General features: G+C 36.5%; 1 protein-coding gene across 1 annotated transcript in view; it reads right to left on the reverse strand.

The window, feature by feature from the left end:
• The window catches only part of LOC123526567 (E3 ubiquitin-protein ligase MIB2-like), a 56,000-nt gene that overhangs the window by 15,036 nt on the left and 16,589 nt on the right, over positions 1–24,375 (reverse strand). Inside the window, exons 2-9 of the mRNA XM_045305789.2 lie at positions 16,898–17,145; positions 14,304–14,475; positions 13,359–13,465; positions 8,247–8,441; positions 3,941–4,080; positions 2,706–2,816; positions 1,417–1,521; positions 808–979 (exon numbers count right to left, since the gene is read on the reverse strand). Of these exons, the coding sequence (XP_045161724.1) occupies positions 808–979; positions 1,417–1,521; positions 2,706–2,816; positions 3,941–4,080; positions 8,247–8,441; positions 13,359–13,465; positions 14,304–14,475; positions 16,898–17,120 (1,225 nt within the window). The 5' untranslated portion in view covers positions 17,121–17,145. The remainder of the gene's footprint in view (positions 1–807; positions 980–1,416; positions 1,522–2,705; positions 2,817–3,940; positions 4,081–8,246; positions 8,442–13,358; positions 13,466–14,303; positions 14,476–16,897; positions 17,146–24,375) is intronic.

Raw genomic sequence — 24,375 nt, forward strand, 5'->3', positions numbered from 1 at the left:
AAAATAAAATGACATACTGAATATTTGCCATTCCTAACTTTAAGTTTCAGACTATAAACCTTGATGAATACAGGCCCAGGCCTTAATGGATAAAGAAAACATCTAGCATATACATAATTCAGCCAGTTCATCAGCTGGGTACAGGTGCTCCCTAAACAGCAGTCTGTGGTCTCTGCAAATAGATGTCTGTAACTCCATTAAAAAATTCCTTTCTTTTTTGTACCGGTATATCTATACATCTGACTTGGTCATCTCTGAACAGCTTTAATAGCCCATTTCGACTTTTATGACCACCAATAAATATGGAATTAGACAAACAATATTTCCATTGTTCAGAGATCAATGTGGAACACTGAGTTCACCCACATGTGCAGCCTTATTTAAACAACACAATATTTATTGTTACAAGATTTGATTATTTCTGGATGAAAACATATTTCACCTCCCAAAAAAATAATGTGAATGACTTTTTCTATAGTTTATGTTCTTACTGTGTTGTTGTTGGATTTAACGTCGCACCGACACATGATAGGTCATATGGCGACTTTCCAGCTTTAATGGTGGAGGAAGACCCCAGGTGCCCCTCCGTGCATCATTTCATCATGAGCGGGCACCTGGGTAGAACCACCGACCTTCCGTAAGCCAGCTGGATGGCTTCCTCACATGAAGAATTCAACGCCCCGAGTGAGGCTCGAACCCACATCGATGAGGGGCAAGTGATTTGAAGTCAGCGACCTTAACCACTCGGCCATGGAGGCCCCATGTTCTTACTGTGGCTAGAATTTAAATTATTAAACAAATTCTCACTTTGTAAGTCCTCTCTCTCGTTATGTCCCATAGTGTTGTTCAGATCTGTGATTACACTGGCTGGTACCTGACTAACACACATCGGATTGAACGTCCATGTCTGGTTACCAACAGCAACTCGCAGGTCCCCATCAGCATAAATTTTTAATACTCGACCAGTTTTTCCTAAAGTCTGAAAACAGTGAAAGTGTCATTTCTTTGATAAAACTTTTAAAATTCTTACTAAATACTATCTTTTACATAATCAAACATAACTACATATATCTGCTTTGTGCCCAGAGATGGGAAATTTTAATTAAGTCATGCTCTAACTTTGAAATATCAAACATGGATTCAGTAAAATCTTTAATTTCTCGAACATAAAATTTTCCTGGTTTTGTTAAAATAGACAGCTTCATAGAAGCATAAATTCTAAAGATCAAATAAAAGATCATTTTACATGTTCCTTGGGAATAATTTTCATGGTTTGATGCAAAAACACGATTCCATTAAATTAAGTCCCAATGAATACCAGTGATTTCTGTAAACTCTTAACTTGACTCATGTATGAAATAAAACTTAGACCAATATATAATCACTACTGAAAAGACTTTTTCATATAAAACTTACAGTTTTCATTGATTCGTTCCACTCCCCGTGATTTTTCTGTAAATCCTTCACAGCATGTATATTGTCTGATACTTTCACTATATCTCCAACAGACAATGTCTGTACCTGAAATAGTTTACTCAAAACTGTTCACAACTTGTCAACTATCATAAAATTTGAAGAAAGTAAATCCACAACAAATGCCTACAAAATTTACTTACAGAATTTATCTTAAATATTTTTCCATTTTAGATAATTATTATCAAAAACAAAAAGTACCGCTACGGAAACTGGAAGTATCAAAACAGCTATCCAAAACCTGACATAACAATATAACTCTAGCTAAACAAAAATTTATTGAATTAGAATCCCTCTTCAAAAAGGAACTTGTTACCCTTGTCCTGTTCGGTTTAAAGTCACTAGGACACAATTTTTTTCCAGCTTTTAATTGCAGAGAAAGACACCAGGTTCCCTTGCTGGCACTGTTCAAGACATGGGCAGGAACCAGGGCAGAACCACCATCTTCTATAAGCCAGCAGGATGGCTTTCTCACAAGAAGAATTCTACACCTCATGTTAGGTTTCGAACCCACATCCTTGAAAGGTGAGTGATTCAAAGCCAGCCACTTTAACCACTTGGCCCTAAAGCCCCTAGTGTAATAATGAAACATGTTGAAATGTTTAACATTCAATGCTGAACTTTACCTTGACCTGGGCCGATTAAAACATAGGTTTTATGTGTTGTTTTGATGCGGAACATTCTCTCTAACTTTAAGAAATACCCTTCAAGGGTCAAACATGAAACTTGAATGTTTGTCCTTCAGCTGTGACCAAACCTTTGGCTGGCACAACATGAACTCTGCAGGTCACCTTGATGAAAATTACATTTCGCCCAAGTGCCATGCACTTCCCAGAGATTGGATGGAGGGATGGAGTGATTGATGGGCAATGTAAAATCTATATCCCTCTCTCTTGTTTGTTTTGTTGGGTTTAACATCGCACTGACACAATTATAGGTCATGTGACGACTTTCCAGCTTTGATGGCAGAGGAAGACCTGAGGTACCCCTCCATACATTATTTCATCACGAAGGGCATCTGGGTAAAACCACCAACCTTCTGTAAGCTAGCTAAATGGCTTCCTCACATGAAGAATTCAATGCCCCGTGTGAGGCTCAAACCCACATCTGTGAGAGGCAAGTGGTTCGAAGTCAGCACCCTTAACCACGGAGGCCCCCCCACTCCCTCTTGACAGGGACAATATAATTATTCCCCTTTTATCAATTCTGGGAAACATTACAACTAGCTCTACCTTTTTAAGAGCACCTGGATGGAACGTCCATCTGTTAGCACAACCCTCATACTGTACCCTGACATCCCCTCTTTCTGTTATACGATGGACTTTTCCAGCCTTACCTATATACTGAAATACAAAAAATGACAAATATTAATTCTCAAATCACAAAGAAAATACAATATCATACACATACTGTATGGCTTGCAGGTTTCTCATTAGCCCAGTAAACGTGTGTGGAATATGGATGCTCATATAGACCAAACTATGGACTAGAGATTTATATAACGAGATGCCAACATGAATATGTCTTTCAATTTGTTTACATAACATCTTAAAACCTTTTTCAGTTTGAACTAAGTTTCAAATTAGTGTTAGATTGTCTAACTTTGTCCCTGGATTTCTAGCTAATTTACAACTTACCCACATGCAAAAAAATTCAACATACAGTACAATTTGCAAAACATGTACAACAGGGGAGAAGGTCTATGAACATACCACTGAGCATATTAAGTTTGGAAAAATGAATCTGATAGAATTGAATTTATAGACAAGTTAGTTTTGTAAGTGGAAGCACTCACTATCCCATTGAAATATACCCATCAGTTTGATCCAAGTTTTTTTGTTTGTTTTTTGTGAATTGCAGTTTTACCATTATTTTGCAAGTTTTGCAAAGATGTAACTATAATACTGAGCCATGCCATGAGAAAACCAACATAGTGCCTTTGTGACCAGCATGGATCCAGACTAGCCTGCGCATCCGCAGGATCCATGCTGTTCGCTAATGGTGTCTCTAATTTCAATAGGCTTTGAAAGCGAACAGGATGAATCCTGACCAGACTGCGCGGATGTGGTTTTCTCATGGCGCGGCTCATATATCATTCTGAATGTCTCCACTGGTGGTTGTTGGATACTTATTTTTTTTATTATCTTTATCAACCTTTACCCTGCTAAATTTTTAAAATGATCTGGTCTATCATTCAGTTTTCCACATAAAATTCTGTAATATCTTTTTATAATTTTTGGGTATAAAATTGACATTAACCTTAAGCCTGCTGGCCGCAAGTGATTCTGCCTTTGCAACTAGTGCAGACCAAGATCATTCGTGCAGTCTGATCCTGGTCTGCACTGGTCGCTATTCCATCAGTAAATTTTCAGTGAACACCCCTTTGAATAATAAGTGGTACTGCCCAAACTGAATGATGGACCAGTCCATTCTAGAAATTTAGCAGGGTAAAGGTTAAGCAACTTACCTCTCCCATTCTGGGATTCCAACCTCCATGTCCTTCCTGCATCATTCTCAGAATGTCGGGTTCAAGGTCAACACAAACTTTGTCACCGACCTTGAACTGGTTTGTTATTCCTGTGTTCGTCATTAGTTCCGGAAACTCACCTTAAAACACAGAAAATAATTTACAATGAATTAGATTAATAATTGAGCATTAAATCTTTACTGGTACTGATGATAAACCCGAACAGAAAATGAGGTTTTTTACCTGTAACTTTTTTATTTCTGCAGATTGAAATCAATGGTTGGTATCAAAATAAAGCTTAACCTTTGCTGAAAACTTTACATAATTCAAATTTATATTTAGTAAGAAAACTCACATGAAGTGAGGGCCTGAAAAGGGTATGTAAAAAGGGGACTTTATGAACGTTGACTGATGATAAATTCAAACCCTTTGTCATTTACAAAATTTTCTTGGTATTATTATATTGAAACTTTCCCCAAAAAAGCTGCAACAGTCATTCCTGATCAAGTAATGAAAAGTTAACAAATGTCAGGCCGTCATGTTTCAACAGTGAGCATGCGCAAAAAAGCACCCTCTTCCCCAGTAATCTTGGATAAATATTTTTTATACAAATTTATGTAAGTGATTTATTTATACAGAATATTTACCAATTTTGTTTTTGTTTACACCAGTTGGTGTTGTAAGTGGAAACTATTAGATGGTGTGTTCAATTTTATAAATAACCGATTGCAATCGAATATTTCCAAGGTGTTCGACTTTATCATCTGTCCGGGTTTATCATCAGTACCAGTAAACAGATAAAACCCATCAGAAAAAAACATTTAATCCATAAATACAGAAATGCATTAAGTTTGATGTTGATATCGGGTAAATTAAAATTTGAAAACAACCAATAATTCAACAAGCTTCAATACAAATCTATGTCAGATAAAATTGCCCATTTTCTTCTCAAGGTAACATATAAAGTTTAAAGATTACTAATGAAAAACGTGATTTTCAAAATATTAAAATGAGAAAAGTGTAAAAATGTGAAATATGAAAGCAAAGAGATGTGCCATCAAAATATCTAAATACCAAATACTCCTGGTAATAACCAAGTATATAGGACAGTAGATTGGCATCCTCAAACTAAAGAGCAACAAATTATTATTTTTCTTCTCAACTTTGATAATGCCCGAGTTTTCTCCCCTGATATTTGTTAAGTCAAAACTGTCTGTAAAATAGCCTTTCCATTTAAATGACGTACTTCGTGTAAAAAATTGTTGTAAATAACGAATTATACAGAATTTTTTTTTACTGTATATTCTAGTTTACAAATCTACAACCCCAGTCACCATATTTACACATTTTTCAATCAATCTATGCCAAATATGCAGAACAGCTTCATGGGTGAAGTGTTAATAATGTTAAAATTCATTCATTAGAACTTAGTTTATAGTTTGTATTATATACCTATATAAATCCTGTTGAAAATACTGCTTGTATTTCACAAGTAAATATGAAAAGCAAGAAAAAAATACGCATTGTACCTTTTGTATTGTATGTTACCGGACTATTTTCAATTAATATGCAAGACCAGACAGTTCTATAAATAGCGCACACAAAACTTTCACTCATTTTTATTTTAACATTGACAAACAATGAAGATTTCCGTTGATAACAAGATAACAAACAAAAAGGAGGAGGTATATAATAAAAGGGTCACAGTAGCTAGATCTGGAATTTTGTATTTGGCTCTCATGGATTTTGCAAGGACGGATCACACTTGGCGCTTGTGCGCCTCCCGAGATCCGATCTGGCAAAACCCACTTGAGCCAAATACAGCATCCCAGATCGAGCTACTATTATAATAACCCTATCATATTCACCTTTAAAGTAAAAACAAGAAATGTGGAAACTCCACGAAAACCAGGTTTTCACAATTTTTTTTGATCCCTTGTATTCTTTTATACAAGTACAAATCTATGACCCCAAATGCAATCCCAGCCTTCCTCTCCTTACCATCTATCTACGGGCCAAGTTTGTTGTCTATAGCTTGTTCCAAACTAAAGTTATTGTGCGGAAACCAAAATTATATTTTTAGCAACAGCAACCTTGATCCAAATGACCCCAAATGCAATCCCAGCCTTCCTCTCCTTACCGTCTATCTATAGGCCAAGTTTGGTGTCTATATATTGTTCCAAACTACAGTTACTGTGCAGAAGCCAAAATTCTACTTTTAGCAACAGCGACCTTGACCTTGACCCAAATGACTCCAAATGCAATCCCGGCCTTTCTCTCCTTATCATCTATCTACAGGCCAAGGCCAAGTTTTGTGTCTATAGCTTGTTCCAAACTTAAGTTATTGTGCGGAAACAAAAATTCTATTCTTAGCAACAGTGACCTCGGCCTTGAGCCAAATGACCCCAAATGCAATCCCAGCCTCCCTCTCCTTACCATCTATCTACAGGTCAAGTTTGGTGTCTATAGCTTGTGTGGAAACCAAAATTCTATTTTTAGCAACAGCAACCTTGACCTTGACCCAAATGTAATCCAAGCCTTTCTCTCCTTATCATCTATCTACAGGTCAAGTTTTGTGTCTATAGCTTGTTTCAAACTTAAGTCATTGTGCGGAAACCAAAATTCTATTCTTAGCAACAGCGACCTTGGCCTTGAGCCAAATGACCCCAAATGCAATCCCAGCCTTCCTCTCCTTACCATCTATCTACAGGCCAAGTTTGGTGTCTACTAGTGATGTTCCAATTGTCGCTGATGTTCGATTAATCATCGCCAAAGTTTCAAAGTCGGCGACATCCATTCTGACCAAAAAGAATCGATTCTAGTCGCTGATTTTGTTAAAAAATTAAAATCCCGCTTTCAGGACTTTTTCAGAATACTTCTCGCTGTTTAGCTTAAATACTTTTGCTCTTTTATAATCTTTTGGTTAGTATTTTAAAATATCTGCTCTTCAAATTGGAGAACGCTGTCAGGCCAGCTGTCATGATCGTAGATAAAATTTTTGTTGCACGCCTTGAAATGTTTTGGGATCTGCATGAAGCCTGAATGCTGGGTGTTGGCTCCTTTTAAGGAAAACCCTGATACTACTAGAGCTGTTTGCAAAATATGCTTTAAAGCGTACATTAACAAAGATACCCCACCCACTTTTTTCTAATTGGAAATAATTTTCAGATTTTATTTGACAAGCTTTTATTATTCCTTCAATACAAAATAGTGGATTTACTTAAAAAAAGATGATAAACTAATTCAAGACCTGCCATCAATGTCCCCAGCATATATTCCATGTCAAATTTGGCGGTGCATCTAGCATGACTTGAATCCCAGGCCTTGAGTCATAGAGAAAAGATGAATTCTAGTTACTTTTGCATCTGGTCCAATAGTTCCTCCCAGATCGCAGTTTGGACTTATTTGTTCGAACCTTTGAACAGCCGGTTAAGTTATTGGTTGGTTAACTTTTAAGGCTATATGACAACATTTTAGAAAAATTTGAAAAACAAATCTTTGAGTTAAGGACTGCCTTTATAGTGAAATAAAAAAATCCGCTAAAGACAAATATTTTGAATCAGATCTAACCAGCAGATATGTTAACAACCGGTTAAAGATTCGAACAACTGGGCCATAATTGCCCAACAGTTGCTAAAGGCTATACAGTACATCAGCTGTGTCATAGAATTCTTCATAAAAAGTAATAAAAGTAGTCATACAATAATCTGAAAGTCTTTAGAAAGGTTTGCTGTTACTACCATATTGCCACATTACAAAAGTCTGATATTTCGGTTCCGATTCTTTCGATTAATCGAATCGGAGAGAGATCAGAATCGGACCGATTAATCAATTCTGCTTCAGCTGTCCGATTCTCATCACTAGTGTCTACAGCTTGTGTGGAAACCAAAATTCTATTTTTAAGCAAAGTGACCTTGACCTTGACCCCAATGTACAGCCTTCCTCTCCTTACCATCTATCTACAGGCCAAGTTTGGTATCTATAGCTTGTTCCAAACTTAAGTTACTGTACGGAAACCAAAATTCTATTTTCAGCAACAGTGACCTTGGCCTTGACCCCAAATGCAATACCAGCCTTCCTCTCCTTTCCATCTATCTACAGGCCAAGTTTGGTGTCTAGCTTGTTCCTAAAATTATGATGCGGAAACCAAAATTCTATTTTTAGCAACAGCGACCTTGACCCAAATGCAATCCCAACCTTCGTCTTCTTAAATCCCACCCCCCCCCCGCCCCCTCCCCGGTACGCAAAATTCAACTTCCCCTATGGGTGATTGTTTTGGAGTATACTGTATATTAGTATTACCAACCTAATACTGGTAGGTGATCTCTGTAGTAAAATCCACCACTAGCTGCCTGTACATATTTCAGATCAACTTTTCCTTTGTGTCCCACCCTGTACACATTTGTTGAGCCAGACGACCATGTTACTGCCGCTACACTTCGACCCGACTCCGAGTCCCAACCTCTGACATCAGTAACTTTTCCAACTTTACCTTCACCTCCTGTTTAAAATAAAATCTTTTAACTAAATAAGTTTGAACTAGAAATATTATTTTCACTGGATATAAGTGACCCCTAAAAATAATGGCTAGCCCAAAAAAAGTTCATTTCTTAACAAGAGCTGTCCGTAAGAATGTCAGACGGTTTGACCCCTTGACAGTTTGACCCCTTAATTTTTTTTACCAAAGATGACACCTTGACCCCTTAGTGACACTTTGACCCCTATTTTCAGTGACACCTTGACCCCTACTTTTTTTTTTATTTGACACTTTGACCCCTTAGATTTTTTTGTGGCTAGGGGTACATTTTTCTGCAGTTTAATTTCTTAATGTGCATGTAAGTCATTGATAAAAGCTGTATAGATGGACTTGTACAAGTTCTAGGCTATGAGTAGGTGACAAAGTATGGTTTATGAGTGTTGGTTTATGAGTGTTGGTATTATTAACAATGATGTTTCACAAACGTTTGCAGTAATCTAAGAAATTATTTAGATGAAATTACTAATCATGTTAGTAATTAGATATACAGTTAATAACTTCATTTACTAATTGAAATAATAAAATAACTCTCTGTTCGAAACTTCTCATTTACTGGTATACTACTTTATTCATAATTGTACATTTTTGTACCCCCCGACAACAAAGTTGTAAGGGGGGGTATACTGGTTTCAGGTTGTCTGTCTGTCCATCTGGTCGTCTGTCCGTAGACGCAATCTTGTGCGCACCATCTCTCCTTATCCCCTTGACAGAATTTAATGAAACTTCACACAACTGATCAGTAACAACAGTAGTTGTGCATGGGGCATGTTAGGTTCTTTTAGAAAAAAAATTGCAGAGTTATGGGACTTTGTTTCTTGTTAACATACTATGTACATACAGCCTGCATATGCAATCTTGTGGGTGCCTAATCTACCAAACCCTTGCACACAATTTAATGAAACTTCACACAAGTGATCAGTACCAACCCTAGTTGTGCATGGTGCATGTTACATTCTTTTAGATAAATATTCTGCATAGTTATGGGACTTTGTTTTTTGTTACTATACTGTATACATACAGTCCACATAATTATGCAGTCTTGTGTGTGTCAAATTCAGTGTACTGTGTCAGTGCATGCGGGGGGTACATTCATCACCTTTAGTGATAGCTCTAGTTATAAATAAATACAAGTAACGCTAAACTATTTACATGAAACAGAAGACTGTAAAACATAAAAATCAAACAAAAGACAACAAAGACACAAATAAGAAAAATACATCACATAAACATAAAATACATTGAATAAGTACACTTTTTACACAATTTACATGAAACAGACAACATAAATATTAAACATCACATAAATCATAAAATACATTGAATAAAATACACTTTGTACACTATTTACATGAAACAGACAACATAAATATTAAACATTATACAAAAGACAACAAAGACACAAATAAGAAAAATACATTACATAAAACATAATACACTTTGTACACTATTTACATGATGAGCACTGGTCAGTCTATTATTAAGCACTGGCACTGTTTTTTCAATTTAATTGAGTTTTAGATTTACATACGGCCATAGATCTCACCAACCCGGGCAAGAAAGTCTTCACACACAATGTCATGGTCATCGTACTTGTCCCAAAGCTCGCCAATACGATTGTCCATTGACACATACACTTGACGACGGTTTCTGATCACTGCCTGTTGAGAGACAAGAGCAACAGTGATTGATACCAACTTTCCTTCCTGATGAAGAAGTGAAACTAGCACGTAGAATGGGAGCATGCTGCATCCAGCTTTCTGGTTGAGGCGCCGGTGCCAACCCTCACAGTCGTTGTTTGTGCATACAGGCTGCCTGTAGACACTCCACTCGTCGCCCGTCCACAAACTTGAGCACAACCACTGGTCCCAGACGTATTGGAAGAGATCCCACACTGGCTGCGAGCTGGTCATGGCGCAGTCCCTCAGACGTTGGAACGCTCTCTCGATGTCCAGACCCGGTAGAAAAGGAAGGGCAAGTAGCTTGCTTATCAGCTGATGAACGGTTGTCCTGTCCTGGTAAGTTTTGGCGAGACCGTGCTCCTTCACATGACGAATGATGGACTGTATCAAAGAAGTTGTATCAGTATATAAATGTGTGTAAGGTTATTGAATTATTATGATTAATTAAATCACTTTAATGTTTTGCTCACATTTTCTGTAAAGTTAATTCACTATCTTCGAACTTTTAAATATATTCAACTTAGATAAAAAAAAAAACATTTTGATTTTAAGGAATTTTCATAAAAAATTAGCCTGATAACCTTTAACACCATACATTTCAATTAATATACAGTACCTACTAGTTACATGTTGTGAAGGTGAGACCCCATTAGGTAACATGTTTATTGTATTGTACCTATATTAGAGTAATTAGGGGCACACTTCAGTTTACAGTGCAGTGTAATCCAATTATCACACCTCAGTAAGTTTTTAATCCAATCACCACCCTATTGATGGAGTTCAAGTATGCCTTTAAACAATAAATTAAATGATAGATAAATTTGATAATCTGTTTAAGAATAATTGTAATTGATGTTATTTTTGAATAATTTTATATTTGAAATTAGTTTAATATTGAAATATCATTTTTATGAAAATACATTGAAAAATTGATAAACGTGAAACAAAATGCTATTATAATAAGTGTTAGACTTTAATTGCTCAAATCTTATTAGTGAAATTTTACACTCCACAAAAAATATATATTCATTTATATTAATAAATCAACAAACACATCCTTCATATTCTATCTATTCGGACTGCAATAACTACAATACTATTATACTTAGTAAATCTTATAAAATCATTTTGCATATATTTATCATTGACATTTTTTAATGCAACAAAACATGTTATAATGTACAATTATATAAACACTGCTTTGTGTGATAAAATATGTCCTTGGGTTGTCCAACAACTCTTATAATATTTATAGCTTAGTGGAAAATAATTGCATTTATTCCAACATCTTATCAAACATAGCCAAATATGTGTAATTCTGACAAACATCTCAAATGAATGTCAGATTCAATTTATTATGAGTAAACAGAACATTAATTAGACAATGCAGTCCAGATACACAAATGAATTTACAAAATACAATATCAGTTTGACTCAGTTAGATATTAATATAACCATGGTAATATAGAGATATAGAGCTAACATTTTACACTTACCTGACTGACATGTTCTATGAGTCCATCTTTATCTTATAATTACTTGCAAATTAGCCCACTTACATAAAATTGAAATCAATGATTTCTTTGATTCAAAGTCATTCTATATTTTAATACAGCATTTATACTTACCATTATATCATTATCGCCTTTTTACATATTCTTTGATGTGTCTTGTGATGTCAAAATCTTCAAATAATGTGATTAAAATTGTATTATTTTCTGATGTCTGTTCCTTTTAAAACACTAAAATAATGTTAAATATTTGAGCCAGAATATCTGTCAATATTCAACAAAAACTGTAAAAGCTAACTATAAATACTGCACATTGACATATAACATGTAAATTTTTCACTTAAACCAAGCAAATAAAAAAAAAAATAGGGGTCAAAGTGTCACTATGAAAAAATTGAAAATAGGGGACAAAGTGTCAAGGGGTCAAGGTGTCATCTTATTTTATTAGGGGTCAAAATGTCAAGGGGTCAAAACGTCTTGCTACCGTCCGTAAGACAGCCAATGCTCGACTATTCGAAATATTGTCCCAGAAGCAGGAATATACTACCCAAAATGTTAAAATATCAAAAGAGTTTTAAGTTCAAAAGGGGATATAATCTGACCAAAATGCATGTCAGAATTATGGGATTTGATGCTATCAACTAGTATTATAACCCCAAAGGCACATGTGAAGTTTCAATTTAATATCTGCATTTGCTCTGCAGATAGTACCTTGCACACAAAACTTCAACCAGTATTTAAAAGAGGGCATAATTTGCCCAAAATACATATCAGAGTTATGGGACTTGATCCAGTGAGGTTGGTAATTGATCTAGAAAATGAAAAAATAAGTTTCAAATCTATATGCCTTTAAGTAATAGCTGTATGAACTTTCACGCAAAACTTTAACCAGGATTTTCTAAGTCCAAAAGGGGGCATAATTTGGCCAAAATGCAGGTCAGAGTTATGGGACTAGATGCTATCAGCTAGTTTTATAAACCCGAAGACACTTGTGAAGTTTCAATTCAATTTCTGCATTAGTTTTGGAGATAGTAACTTGCATGTAAAACTTTAACCAGGATTTTCTAAGTCAAAAAGAGAGCATTATTTGCTCAAAATACATGTCAGAGTTATGGAACTTGACCCAGTGAGGTTGGTAATTGACCTAGAAAAAGAAAAAATAAGTTTCAAAGCTATATGCCTTTAAATGATAGCTGTATGTACTTGCATGCAAAACTTTAACCAAGGTGTGACGCCGACTCAGGGTGAGTAGAATAGCTAGACTATTCTTTGAATAGTCAAGCTAAAAATTAACTAAGTTCTGTAACTAACAGGGATTAATCCTATCTATTATAACTACCTATCATGGGTGACCATTTGTTCAAATGAGTGCTAATCCCACTTCTCTTATTTTCACAGAGTTTAAACATGCAAAAATTTAGGCACATACCAACATGGGCAAATATCAATGCTGTATACTTTTCAAGGTCACAAAACAAGGTACATGTAATAATAACACAGACTCAGTAAAATTCCCCATTTCTTGATTTTCTATCCTGGTTCCCTCAACACCAATCAGGGCCTCTAACAACATGGGCACCAGCAAAATTTCCCCAATGCCTGCTCTGACAGTACTTGCCATCCTGGTTCCCAAACTCCAAGCCAAGACCTCTAACAACACAGGACCCAGGAAAATTTTCCACACTACTTACCGTCCTGGTTCCCCCAGTCCCAGTCAGGGCCTCTAACAACACGGGCACCAGCAAAATTTCCCATTGACTGTATTTTAGTGCTATCTCTTCTCTTTGGAACTTTGACGCTGTTCAAATGAAACAAAACATGCAAACATTAAGAATGCATTAATGGCAGCAATTCATACATCATTTATTATTCAACATGAGTCTGTAGAACTTGGCTAGATAATCAGACTTGTGTAGGAGTGTATTATAAATTTGTCATTTACAACCAATGCCAGACTTGAGACCAAGAATGGATGGGAGTCTCTGATTTGGTAAAAGTGCTACACATACAGTTGTTATAACCTTAAGCCTGTTGCCTTTGCAACCAGTGCAGAACAAGATCAGCAGGTTGATCATGGTCTGCCCTGTTTGCTTTCAGTCAGAAAATTTTCAGTGAACACCCCTTTTGAGTAATAAGTAGTATTGCCCAAACTGAATGATGGACCAGTCCATTTTTAGAAATTTAGCAGGGTCAAGGTTAAGTGTAAGAGGGAGTAGTTGTGTAGCAAATGTGATACACACAACCAATCTTAACATTGTGGGTCCTAATGGTGTTCAGAGAGACAACCACAAGATCACAAGTTTGTTGCCTTAGCACAAAACTTTTGTAAATGCATATAAATACATTGTGGGTTCTAATGGTGTTCAGAGAGACAACCACAAGATCACAAGTTTGTTGCCTTAGCACAAAACTATTGTAAATGCATCTAAATAAACAAACAAATAAATACACAATTACAATTCTTTCACGATAAGAAGACCATGTACTGTTGTTTTTTTTGTTATCATTTCTTTACAAGCAACAGTTACACACTAGAAGACTTATTTGTAACAATCAGGCCATCCATAAAAAAGTTTAATTTCCTGTGTTCAAACTAATCCTACAAACAATGACAGCAAACATAGAAGTTATCATACCCTTTAGAGGAGGCCGTATCAAAGCGTTGGAAGGAGTGAGCAAGATCATGTTTATCTTCCATATAACACAGTGTACAGAGATCAAAGTCGTGGCATTTGGTACATTTCCAGCGCATCCCTTGAATTCCTTGATTCTTACACCCATCACAGATTATGTTCTGATGTTTTATACCTGAAATGTAAAATATGTCACAGTTCTTGTAAATAATCTCTACATCATTGAACAGACACTAGCCATTATTGGTATACACTTGAAAATAAAATCTCACACTAACATAAAGCTGGTGTTATTGCCATTTTCAACAGTTGTTCTAACAGGAAAGTAAATGTGTATTAGCAAAGAGTCCATATGTTGCTAAGCCTTTCTTATATATATAATATTATATGCATGATCCATCACAAAGCACAAGAGTAGTTGACCCTATGACACATACTGGTATCCATTTCAAATATGTACAAGAGCTGTCTATAACACATATCACATATATATATGTCCCCCCTCCCTTCCGCCCCCCTGCCCCCACAGGCTGACCTGTAGGAGGTACTTCTCCCCCCCCACCAACAGAGGTACTTTAACTTTTCAGTCTCAAGTATACATCCTTCAGTCCTTCACCATAGACCTAATGACCAGGGCTCTGGAAATTTTGATAACTCAATCGGTCCGAAACGAAAATCCTGACATCGGCGCTACCCCACCCACCACATTCCCAATATTACATATTTTGTAAAACGTGATAGGGTAAAGAAATAAGCATGTCATGCATTAAAACTGAGTTACCAGTCACCGCGCGTTACCATACAATGAAGACAGTTATTCAGTGTTATGTGTGATCGTTACTTTGTTTAATTTTCGATGTTTTTCCGAGATAATACGAGGCATTGACACCGTGTGCGTAACTAGTCTAAAAGCCAACGCACGTGACTTCGATACCGTATACACGGCAGATACTTTGTGATGTTTCCTCATCTTTGACGGAATTCTATAAAATACAATGCCTCAAAGTGAGTTACACGACACATATTCTCTGCTAAACAGCCTCAGTATTTAAAGAATACTCTGCCGCGGACCGAATGTGTACGTTATTTGAACGCTGAGATCTAATTTCCCGCATGTATAGTACCAAAACGTCACGCGGGTTGGCCACGGATATTTCATTTCACTTACGTTGTACTTCAACAAGCAACTACATTTTATAAAGTTATATGTTCTCTTCTGATGTAAACAAAATTTCATTTTGAAACGTTTTTTAAAAGACCGGTTTTCTTTATCATTCGTGGTTGCCCGTCCATTTTTTTTCTTTTTTGTACAGTCGGGTTGCAAAGACAATTTTCTGCATTTGTTTCAACTGGAGCCCCAACAAATGAATCATGTAATTTTTTCAAATCAAGTAATTATAAAAATTATTTTTATCGGTTTTTTCCGTGTGATGTCTCATTAAATCGAAGACCTATAACGTACAATTATAGCTCTTTGATTAAATGCAGCGACCATTTGTTTATTACCGTGATCAAACATAGCCTTTTGAAATAAACCATCCGTCGGATCCTAAATAAAAGAAGTGGATCCCCGTCGAAATGATTTGGATCCAGTCAGAAACGTTAGGAAACAAGTCAAAAATGTTAAATACACCGCAGTCGGCTGTCTGCAAACATTAAAGGATGTGCCGCACGAGCACTGATTGCATCACGCGCTAATTACGGACCGATTATCAAAGTGACAATCAGACCGATTGACACGTTTATTGATTATCTGAAGGTGCGACCAACAATTTCCTACTTGGCAGGTGATCGTGTATTGAGATATCAGACCGAAATTTATACTTTTCTCCATTTTTACGGGACCGATTTTTTTCGTTTTTTCACTTGACGAATCGGTCTGAAAAGTCAAAAATCGGTCCAAAACCGACAAACCGGCAAATTTCCGAAGCCCTGCTAATGACCCCAAAAGCAATACAGTTTGACACCAGTATGCCCAAGGATTCTACTGTTACTGATAAGAAACCACTTGGTTTCATGACCACTGTGATCCTGACCTTTGATCCACTGACCCCAAAAAAAGATAGGAGTCACCTAATGACCATGCACAATCCTGTGAAAATTTAGCATTCTTCAATTATTGACCAGAAATCATTTTCAGCCTATGTCAGTGGACTTGACCTTTCACCTCTTCTGACCACCAAATCCTAGACCAAAACATTCTGGAATTATAAATCTGCAATCATTTTCGAGGACACTGTGACCTTGACCTTTGACCTACTGACCCTCTCAAACATAATGAGCAATCTACTAACCAAAGCAAATATTGTATGAAGTTTGACAATTATAACCCGAAGCATTTCCAATTACTGATAAGAAACTGTTTTCAGTTTAAAGGTCACTGTGACCTTGAACTTTGACATACTGTTCCCAAAAATAAAAGGTGTCATCTACCAATCAAGTTTGACCACTGTATCCCAAAGCATTCTCCAATTCATGATTAGAAACCAAATTAGCTACAGACAGACCCATCAACATGAGCAAACCATATATCCCTTCTGCCTAGAAGTCCGGCATAATAGTATGTAAAACCAGATGATACAATGTCAAATCCATACCTATAGCAGCATTGTCGAATATCCTCAGATCATATGCCCCTTGGTATCCAACACGGTAGTTGGTTCTGGACCCAGAGTCCCATTGTATCACAACCGTCTTGTCCGGTGATGTGGTGCTACCTGGTTTACCGATCTCCACAACTGTGCCCACATGTCCCTCACCATCGTCCTGGTTACCCCACTTCCAGTCTGGACCTCTCACCGCTCGAAGACCAATTTCCATTCTACTGCTACATCATCATTATGAGCTGAAATGAAAAATGTTTCAATTTCAGAACTGGCATTACTGTCAATTCAATGGTTGAAATTTGCAATGGTTGTACGAGGTAGTGTTTGTATAATATATTGTCAACCCTTTAAGACAGGGCCAGTTATTCTGGCATATGAGACAGGTTTTTCTTGTGTACATCAACCTCAGTAATCTTTTCCTATAATGCCATGCAAGAAGGCAATCAGTAACTATTTTTTAACTAGCTGACAGCTTTCCAACCAGCCAAATCAGAACAGATCAAAGTCCGGTCCAAACCTTTGACCTTCCATTTCTGACACGGACGCCTAAACCATTATGACACAATGTACGGTTGTATGTACACTTTTAAAATATATCTGTGCAGACTGCGACTTGTAAGTTGAAAATAATCCGCATTTCTTCCTAATTTATCACAAATTGAACAACTGGAATTCTAAAGATCACAATTACTGATCTATAAAAATATATAAGCAGCACTAGAAACTCCCAAACTACAGTAATAATTTAGTCTACTAAACACTCCACCAGTCCCAGGAAACACAATCAGAAAATTTGTCTAGAAATCAACATGAAATCCAATATGTGAAATGAACAGAACATCAATCTATCAACAGTTACAAAATCTGTTACATGAAAGAATAAATGAGCCGTGCCATGAGAAAACCAACATAGTGGGTGTGCGACCAGCATGGATCCAGACCAGCCTGCGCATCCGTGCAGTCTGGTCAGGATCCATGCTGTTCGCTAACAGTTTCTTCAATTCCAATAGGCTTTAAAAGTGAACAGCATGGAGCCTGACCAGACTGCGCGGATGCGCAGGCTGGTCTGGATCCATGCTGGTCGCAAACCCACTATGTTGGTTTTCTCATGGTGCGGCTCAAATACACTCTGCAACATTTCTCATTCTTTGCCTAATTAACCCTTAGCCTGCAGGCAGCAAGTAATTCTGCCTTTGCGACCAGTGTAGATCATTATCAGCCTGCACATCTGTGCAGTCTGATCATGATCTGCACTGTTCGCCATTCAGTCAGTATCTTTTTGGTAAATACCCCTTTTCACACTTTAATGGTACTGTCCAAACTGAAAGATGGACCAGTCCATTATAGAAATTTAGCGGGCTAAGGGTAAAGACTCAATTAGTAGAGAAAAACTGCAGGGAAATCATTTTTATACAAAGGCCACTGCTCTGGACAGGTTAACCCTTATCATGCTGGACACAATTGATTCTGCCTTTGCAACCAGTGTAGATCATGATCAGCCTGCACATCCCTGTGGTCTGATCAAGATCTGCTCTGTTCGCCATTCAGTCAGTATCTTTTTGGTAAACACCCCTTTTAACAGTTAATGGTACTATCCAAATTGAAAGATGGACAAGTTCATTATTGAAATTTAGCAGGATAAGGGTAAAAAACATGCCAAGAGTGTCCATTTCCTTTGCAATGGTTGAAAAAAAAATCTCCATAATATAAAAATTGCCTATAGAGCTCGATATTTTCAAAGCCCTTAAAGGGATGTACCCCCAGATCAACATCAAAATTTTGAATTTTCTTTAAGCACAGATAGAAATTGATAATTCATATTGAAATTAATAAACCAGTATTGATCTAACAGATATCCTATGTGTATATAAGGTACAGCTAAATTGGTCAAATTTCATATCTCTATTATATTTTATTGACTAAAAGGGCGTTATCGAAAAACAAAAAGTTCCTGAAACGTATAAACAAACTTTAAAACTTCTTTCTGTAGTACTGACTTTAACTAAAGAAACCCTCTCCTACATTTTGAAAATTTTCACATCAATCTGGATGTGTGCAGCTTTAAAAACATATTTCTCATTATGAGCTAGAGCGCTAACTGCATTAAATCTCCATTGTGACTAGGTCTTTAAATATTTAGCCTGCCAGCGGCAACAGATTTTGCCTTTGTGACCAGTGCAGACCAATATCATCCTGCAAATCTGTGCAAGCTGACCATGGTCTGCACTGTTCAGTATTTAGTCAGTACTTTTTCGGTGAACACCACTTTGAATAATAAGTGGTGCTGACCAAACTGAATGATGGACCAGTCCATTTTAGAAATTTAGCAGAATAAAGTTTAATTCCACAATCCACCGTAACATTTTTACATCAATAAAACTTCTTACTATAATAATGGTTCAGAAAATAAATGTGTGTCTGTGTATGTGTGTGTTCGGGTTTAATGTCTTTCTCAACAATTTTTCAGTCATATAAACGATGGTGTCTACATATTGCAGTGAGCACAATGCTGCCTCACTGAAATATACATGGCAGGATTTCCCATAAAGTTATAGTCACATATAGTAGTCGCAACTTGATTGGATGGTTGACCTTAGGCTGAATATTCATACTGATTATTTCATTATAGAAATCAAAGGGGGCTTAGGGTAGCCGTGTATATTTATATGGACTTTGTTAACACTGGGCTGACTAGTCCTAGCTCTATCCTCTTAATGCTGAGCGCCAAGCAAGGAAGCTACTAGTACCATTTTTTACATCTTTGGTATGACGCAGCCAAGAAAATAAATGATAGTCCTATATAAATGTCTGTCTAGTTTTCTCTTATTATTCCTTAACCTGTATTGACAAAATTTCCTGGTTTCCACAAAAAAAATTACTACAAATATTTGTTTTAAGTCTTGAAACAATAGTAGATTATGATTGACATAAACGATTTTATATTGTACAATATCATACAAGGAACATTACAAACTTACATAAATCCCTAGCCCACAGTTTATGCTATATGACTATATTCCACACAATGTCCAATAGGTCAAAGCAAAATAAAATTGTGAAAATTACTTAAAATCTTTTTCCTTGGTCAATGACCTTGGGTAATAGCTTTTACCTCTGACGGAAGGCCAACAGTTTTAAATACTGACAGTGAAGCCATTCAGTAAGAGTATAATATATATAAATATCATTCAACACAAAAACTACGAGGACTTCCAATGTTTGAATGGAACTACATAAACAGTTTCAGAGTTTGTTACTTATCAAAAGTTTCACGGAGACAATCTCATGACAACCAGGTTTTCTCAAGACCATGACTGTAGAAAATATACCTCTATAGAATATTTATAGGATTTTTTTCCATGATCTGAACCAAAGACCTAGTTTTGGATCCCAGATAACCAAGTTTCAAAATTTTGATAGTTTCATGTAGATCAGGCAGGAAATTCTGGGCAGTTTTGAACTTAGCCTAAATGTTAGACGGAAAATGTGGCATCTAGATTGTTAAAGGCACTGACCTCTAGATTTTGGCTAAAAATAATCTTCCTTTAAAATTGAAGTTTGGTCATATTATGAACTTTAGAATATGAGTTTTTGTTTCTAAACTATCTTTAAAATGCCAAATCAACAAAATCAAAGATGCCAGCATCGGGAATCGAACCCGGGCCGCTGCAGCAATAAAAACTTTCCCGCTGTCGTTACCAATACCACCACAGAGGACTATGTGTTTAACGTGTTAGATATAGATATTTATAATAAAGGCAGTTTACCTCGAGTAAAGTGTTACAAACGCTTTCCGATTTCATTGTAAAAATGAGTAAAAGAAAACTTTAATTCTCATGTGTGTTTCCATAACATATAGTCTGTCAGTAATAGTTTCAAAGCATTCTTAAGAAATATAGCATTAATTTCCTGATACCTAATTTTTTAAAATAAAATTGTTGTCATACCATCTGGATAACAGTCACACTTTTGACCAAATGACATTAGCCCAAGATGACTAAAGCGTCAAACTTGACCTATAACATTCCAACAAAGTTTCATCACAATTTGGCCCCATTATAACATCAATAACATTGTTCCTGACACACAACATAGGAAAACACTGGGTGATCACAACAACTCACCCTGAGCTAAAAAACAAGAGGACCATGATGGTCCTGAATCGCTCACCTATCCCCACATGACCCAGTGTTGAACTGAGTATGACGTCGTTATTTCTATTATTTGACATAGTGACCTAGTTTTTGAGCACATGTGACCTAGATATCATCAAGATAAAAAATTCTGACCAATTTTCATGAAGATCCATTGAAAAATATGGCCTCTAGAGAGGTCACAAGGTTTTTCTATTATTTGACCTAATGACCTAGTTTTTGAAGGCACATGACCCACTTTTAAACTTGACCTAGATATCATCAAGGTGAACATTCTCACCAATTTTCATGAAGATCTCGTGAAAATATGGCCTCTAGAGAGGTCACAAGGTTTTTCTATTTTTCGACCTACTGACCTAGTTTTTGACCGCACATGACCCAGTTACAAACCTGACCTAGATATCATCAAGCTGAACATTCTCACCAGTTTTCATGAAGATCCATTGAGAAATATGGCCTCTAGAGAGGTCACAAGGTTTTTCTATTTTCAGACCTACTGACCTAGTTTTTGACCCCACGTGACCCAGTTTCGAACCTGACCTAGATATCATCAAGGTGAACATTCTGACCAATATTCATGAAGATCTCATGAAAAATATGCCCTCTAGAGAGGTCACAAGGTTTTTCTATTTTTAGATCTACTGACCTAGTTCTTAATCCCACGTGACCCAGTTTCGAACATGATCTAGATATCATCAAGGTGAACATTCTGACCAATTTTCCTGAAGATCCATTGAAAAATATGGCCTCTAGAGAGGTCACAAGGTTTTTCTATTTTTAGACCTACTGACCTAGTTTTTGACCGCACGTGACCCAGTTTCAGACTTGACCTAGATATCATCAAGCTGAACATTCTCACCAATTTTCATGAAGATCCATTGAGAAATATGGCCTCTAGAGAGGTCACAAGGTTTTTCTATTTTTAGACCTACTGACCTAGTTTTTGATCCCACATAACCTAGTATCGAACTTGACCTAGATATCATCAAGGTAAACATTCTGACCAATATTCATGAAGATCTCATGAAAAATATGGCCTCTAGAGAGGTCACAAGGTTTTTCTATTTTTAGATCTACTGACCTAGTTTTTACCCCCATGTGACCCAGATTCGAACTTGACCTAGATATCATCAAGCTGAACATTCTGACCAATTTTCATGAAGATCCATTGAGAAATATGGCTTCTAGAGAGGTCACAAGGTTTTTCTATTTTTAGACCTAATGACCTAGTTTTTGACCCCACGTGACCCAATTTCGAACTTGACCTAGATATCATCAAGGTGAACATTCTGACCAATATTCATGAAGATCTCATGAAAAATATGGCCTCTAGAGAGGTCACAAGGTTTTTCTATTTTTAGACCTACTGACCTAGTTTTTGACCCCACGTGACCCAGTTTAAAACTTGACCTAGATATCATCAAGGTGAACATTCTGACCAATTTTCATGAAGATCTTGTGAAATATATGGCCTCTAGAGAGGTCACAGGGTTTTTCTATTTTTAGACCTACTGACCTAGTTTTTGATGGCACGTGACCCAGTTTCGAACTTGACCTAGATATCATCAAGGTGAACATTCTGACCAACTTTCATAAAGATCCCATGAAAAATGTGACCTCTAGAGTGGTCACAAGCAAAAGTTTACGGACGGACGGACGCACGCACGCACGGACGGACGACGGACGACGGACGCCGCGCGATCACAAAAGCTCACCTTGTCACTTTGTGACAGGTGAGCTAAAAAAACAACAACAAAAAATATAACTGAAAATGATAAGATGCAATGTTGAGCACTTTGAAACCACATTATATAAATATGGTGTCTTGAAACCACATACAACTCTGTTTTACAAGGATGTATTTCACTTCTCCATAAAAAAAACCGAGTTCATCAACAAATTCCAATAAATACAATAGGAAACATCATAAATCCGCCTACGTGAAGCTATCTGTTTCCTGAATGATCAGTTTCAAAGCATACAAAACAATTGGTCTACGAGAGAAAGTTAATTTTGTATCTTCCAATTCAAACCATCAAGTTGCCTTACTAAATTCACTTAATGGTAGCCAGTTTGATGTTTTATCAATAATAATTGAACATTGATTTGTACAAGAAGAATCTGATCATCTTAGTGATTAGAAATCTTCAATTTTGGTTAACAAAAAAGCTAGAACCTGCTATTAAATATATGGCTACTTTGGAATGATCGACTTATACAAGAGGACAGTATGATATGGCTGGGTGTGAGCCATGGAGGACATGCTCTCTTGTTGGTTAGATATCTTCCCTGACCGGTTTCATTCAGTAGTTGTGAACTTCTTCAGACGACTTGACTTATACAAGAGGACACTTTTACATGTCACTATAGAACACAATTGTCAGACCTGAAAGTCAATCAAAATCATTTCCTGTCTAAATCTTTCAAGACACAAATCTACAATTTCATCACCCCCTTCACCTTAAAGCAATGTTTCAATAAAATGCAATAAAAGTTTTTTTACTAATACGACTAAACATCTTTCATCCATTTACATTTTTTTTTCCAGAAAAAAAAAAAATGTTTACATTACCACTATGATCTCTATAAATACCTCCAAACTAGCACAGAAAAAATCTTATCCTTACTCCATAAATAGCTATCAGATATTTTGGCTTGGTCGCATTATTACTTCCATAAACTGCAATAAAGTGGCTGGGCAGCGCATCAACTGGTATAAAACATTGATCTCCCTGGGCCATTGCTGTAATTCAATAACTGACTGGTCAACATCCAAACTACAGCTGTAAAAGATTGGTCCGCTGGGGAAAAACTCATTTCTTGAATGGCTAAAGTTAGACCAATCTGTCTAAAGGTTTCCGGCTTTATTTATGTAGACAAGATCTTTCTATGTAAACAGTAGCCATAAAATTTTCTTAATGTGGACAACAGTAACAGTACACAGAATTAATGGAGATATAAAATCATGAGGCTTAAATGCCATGGTGCTCAGAAAGAGTATGAACTACTTTTCAATCAATCATTACCATTTTATAAACCTAATTACTTCACATCAACCTAAACTTTCTACTTTACTAACTACCTAATGATTTATAACCAACTTTACTACTGTGAAATCATTAATAATGGTGGGGGACTAATTTTCGTGGTTGAGCCAATCCACGAAATTTAATCCCATCGAACAAGTAAAATTCCCATTCATTTTATGTTCAAAAGTGGAAATCCACGAATTCATATCCCCACGAAATTGCCATTTTGACCAAAACCACGAAATGTCATGCCCACGAAATTAAATGATTTTACAGTACTTCTTAC

Source organism: Mercenaria mercenaria, chromosome 14 (assembly GCF_021730395.1).
Source record: "Mercenaria mercenaria strain notata chromosome 14, MADL_Memer_1, whole genome shotgun sequence".
Taxonomy (NCBI): Eukaryota; Metazoa; Mollusca; class Bivalvia; order Venerida; family Veneridae; genus Mercenaria; species Mercenaria mercenaria.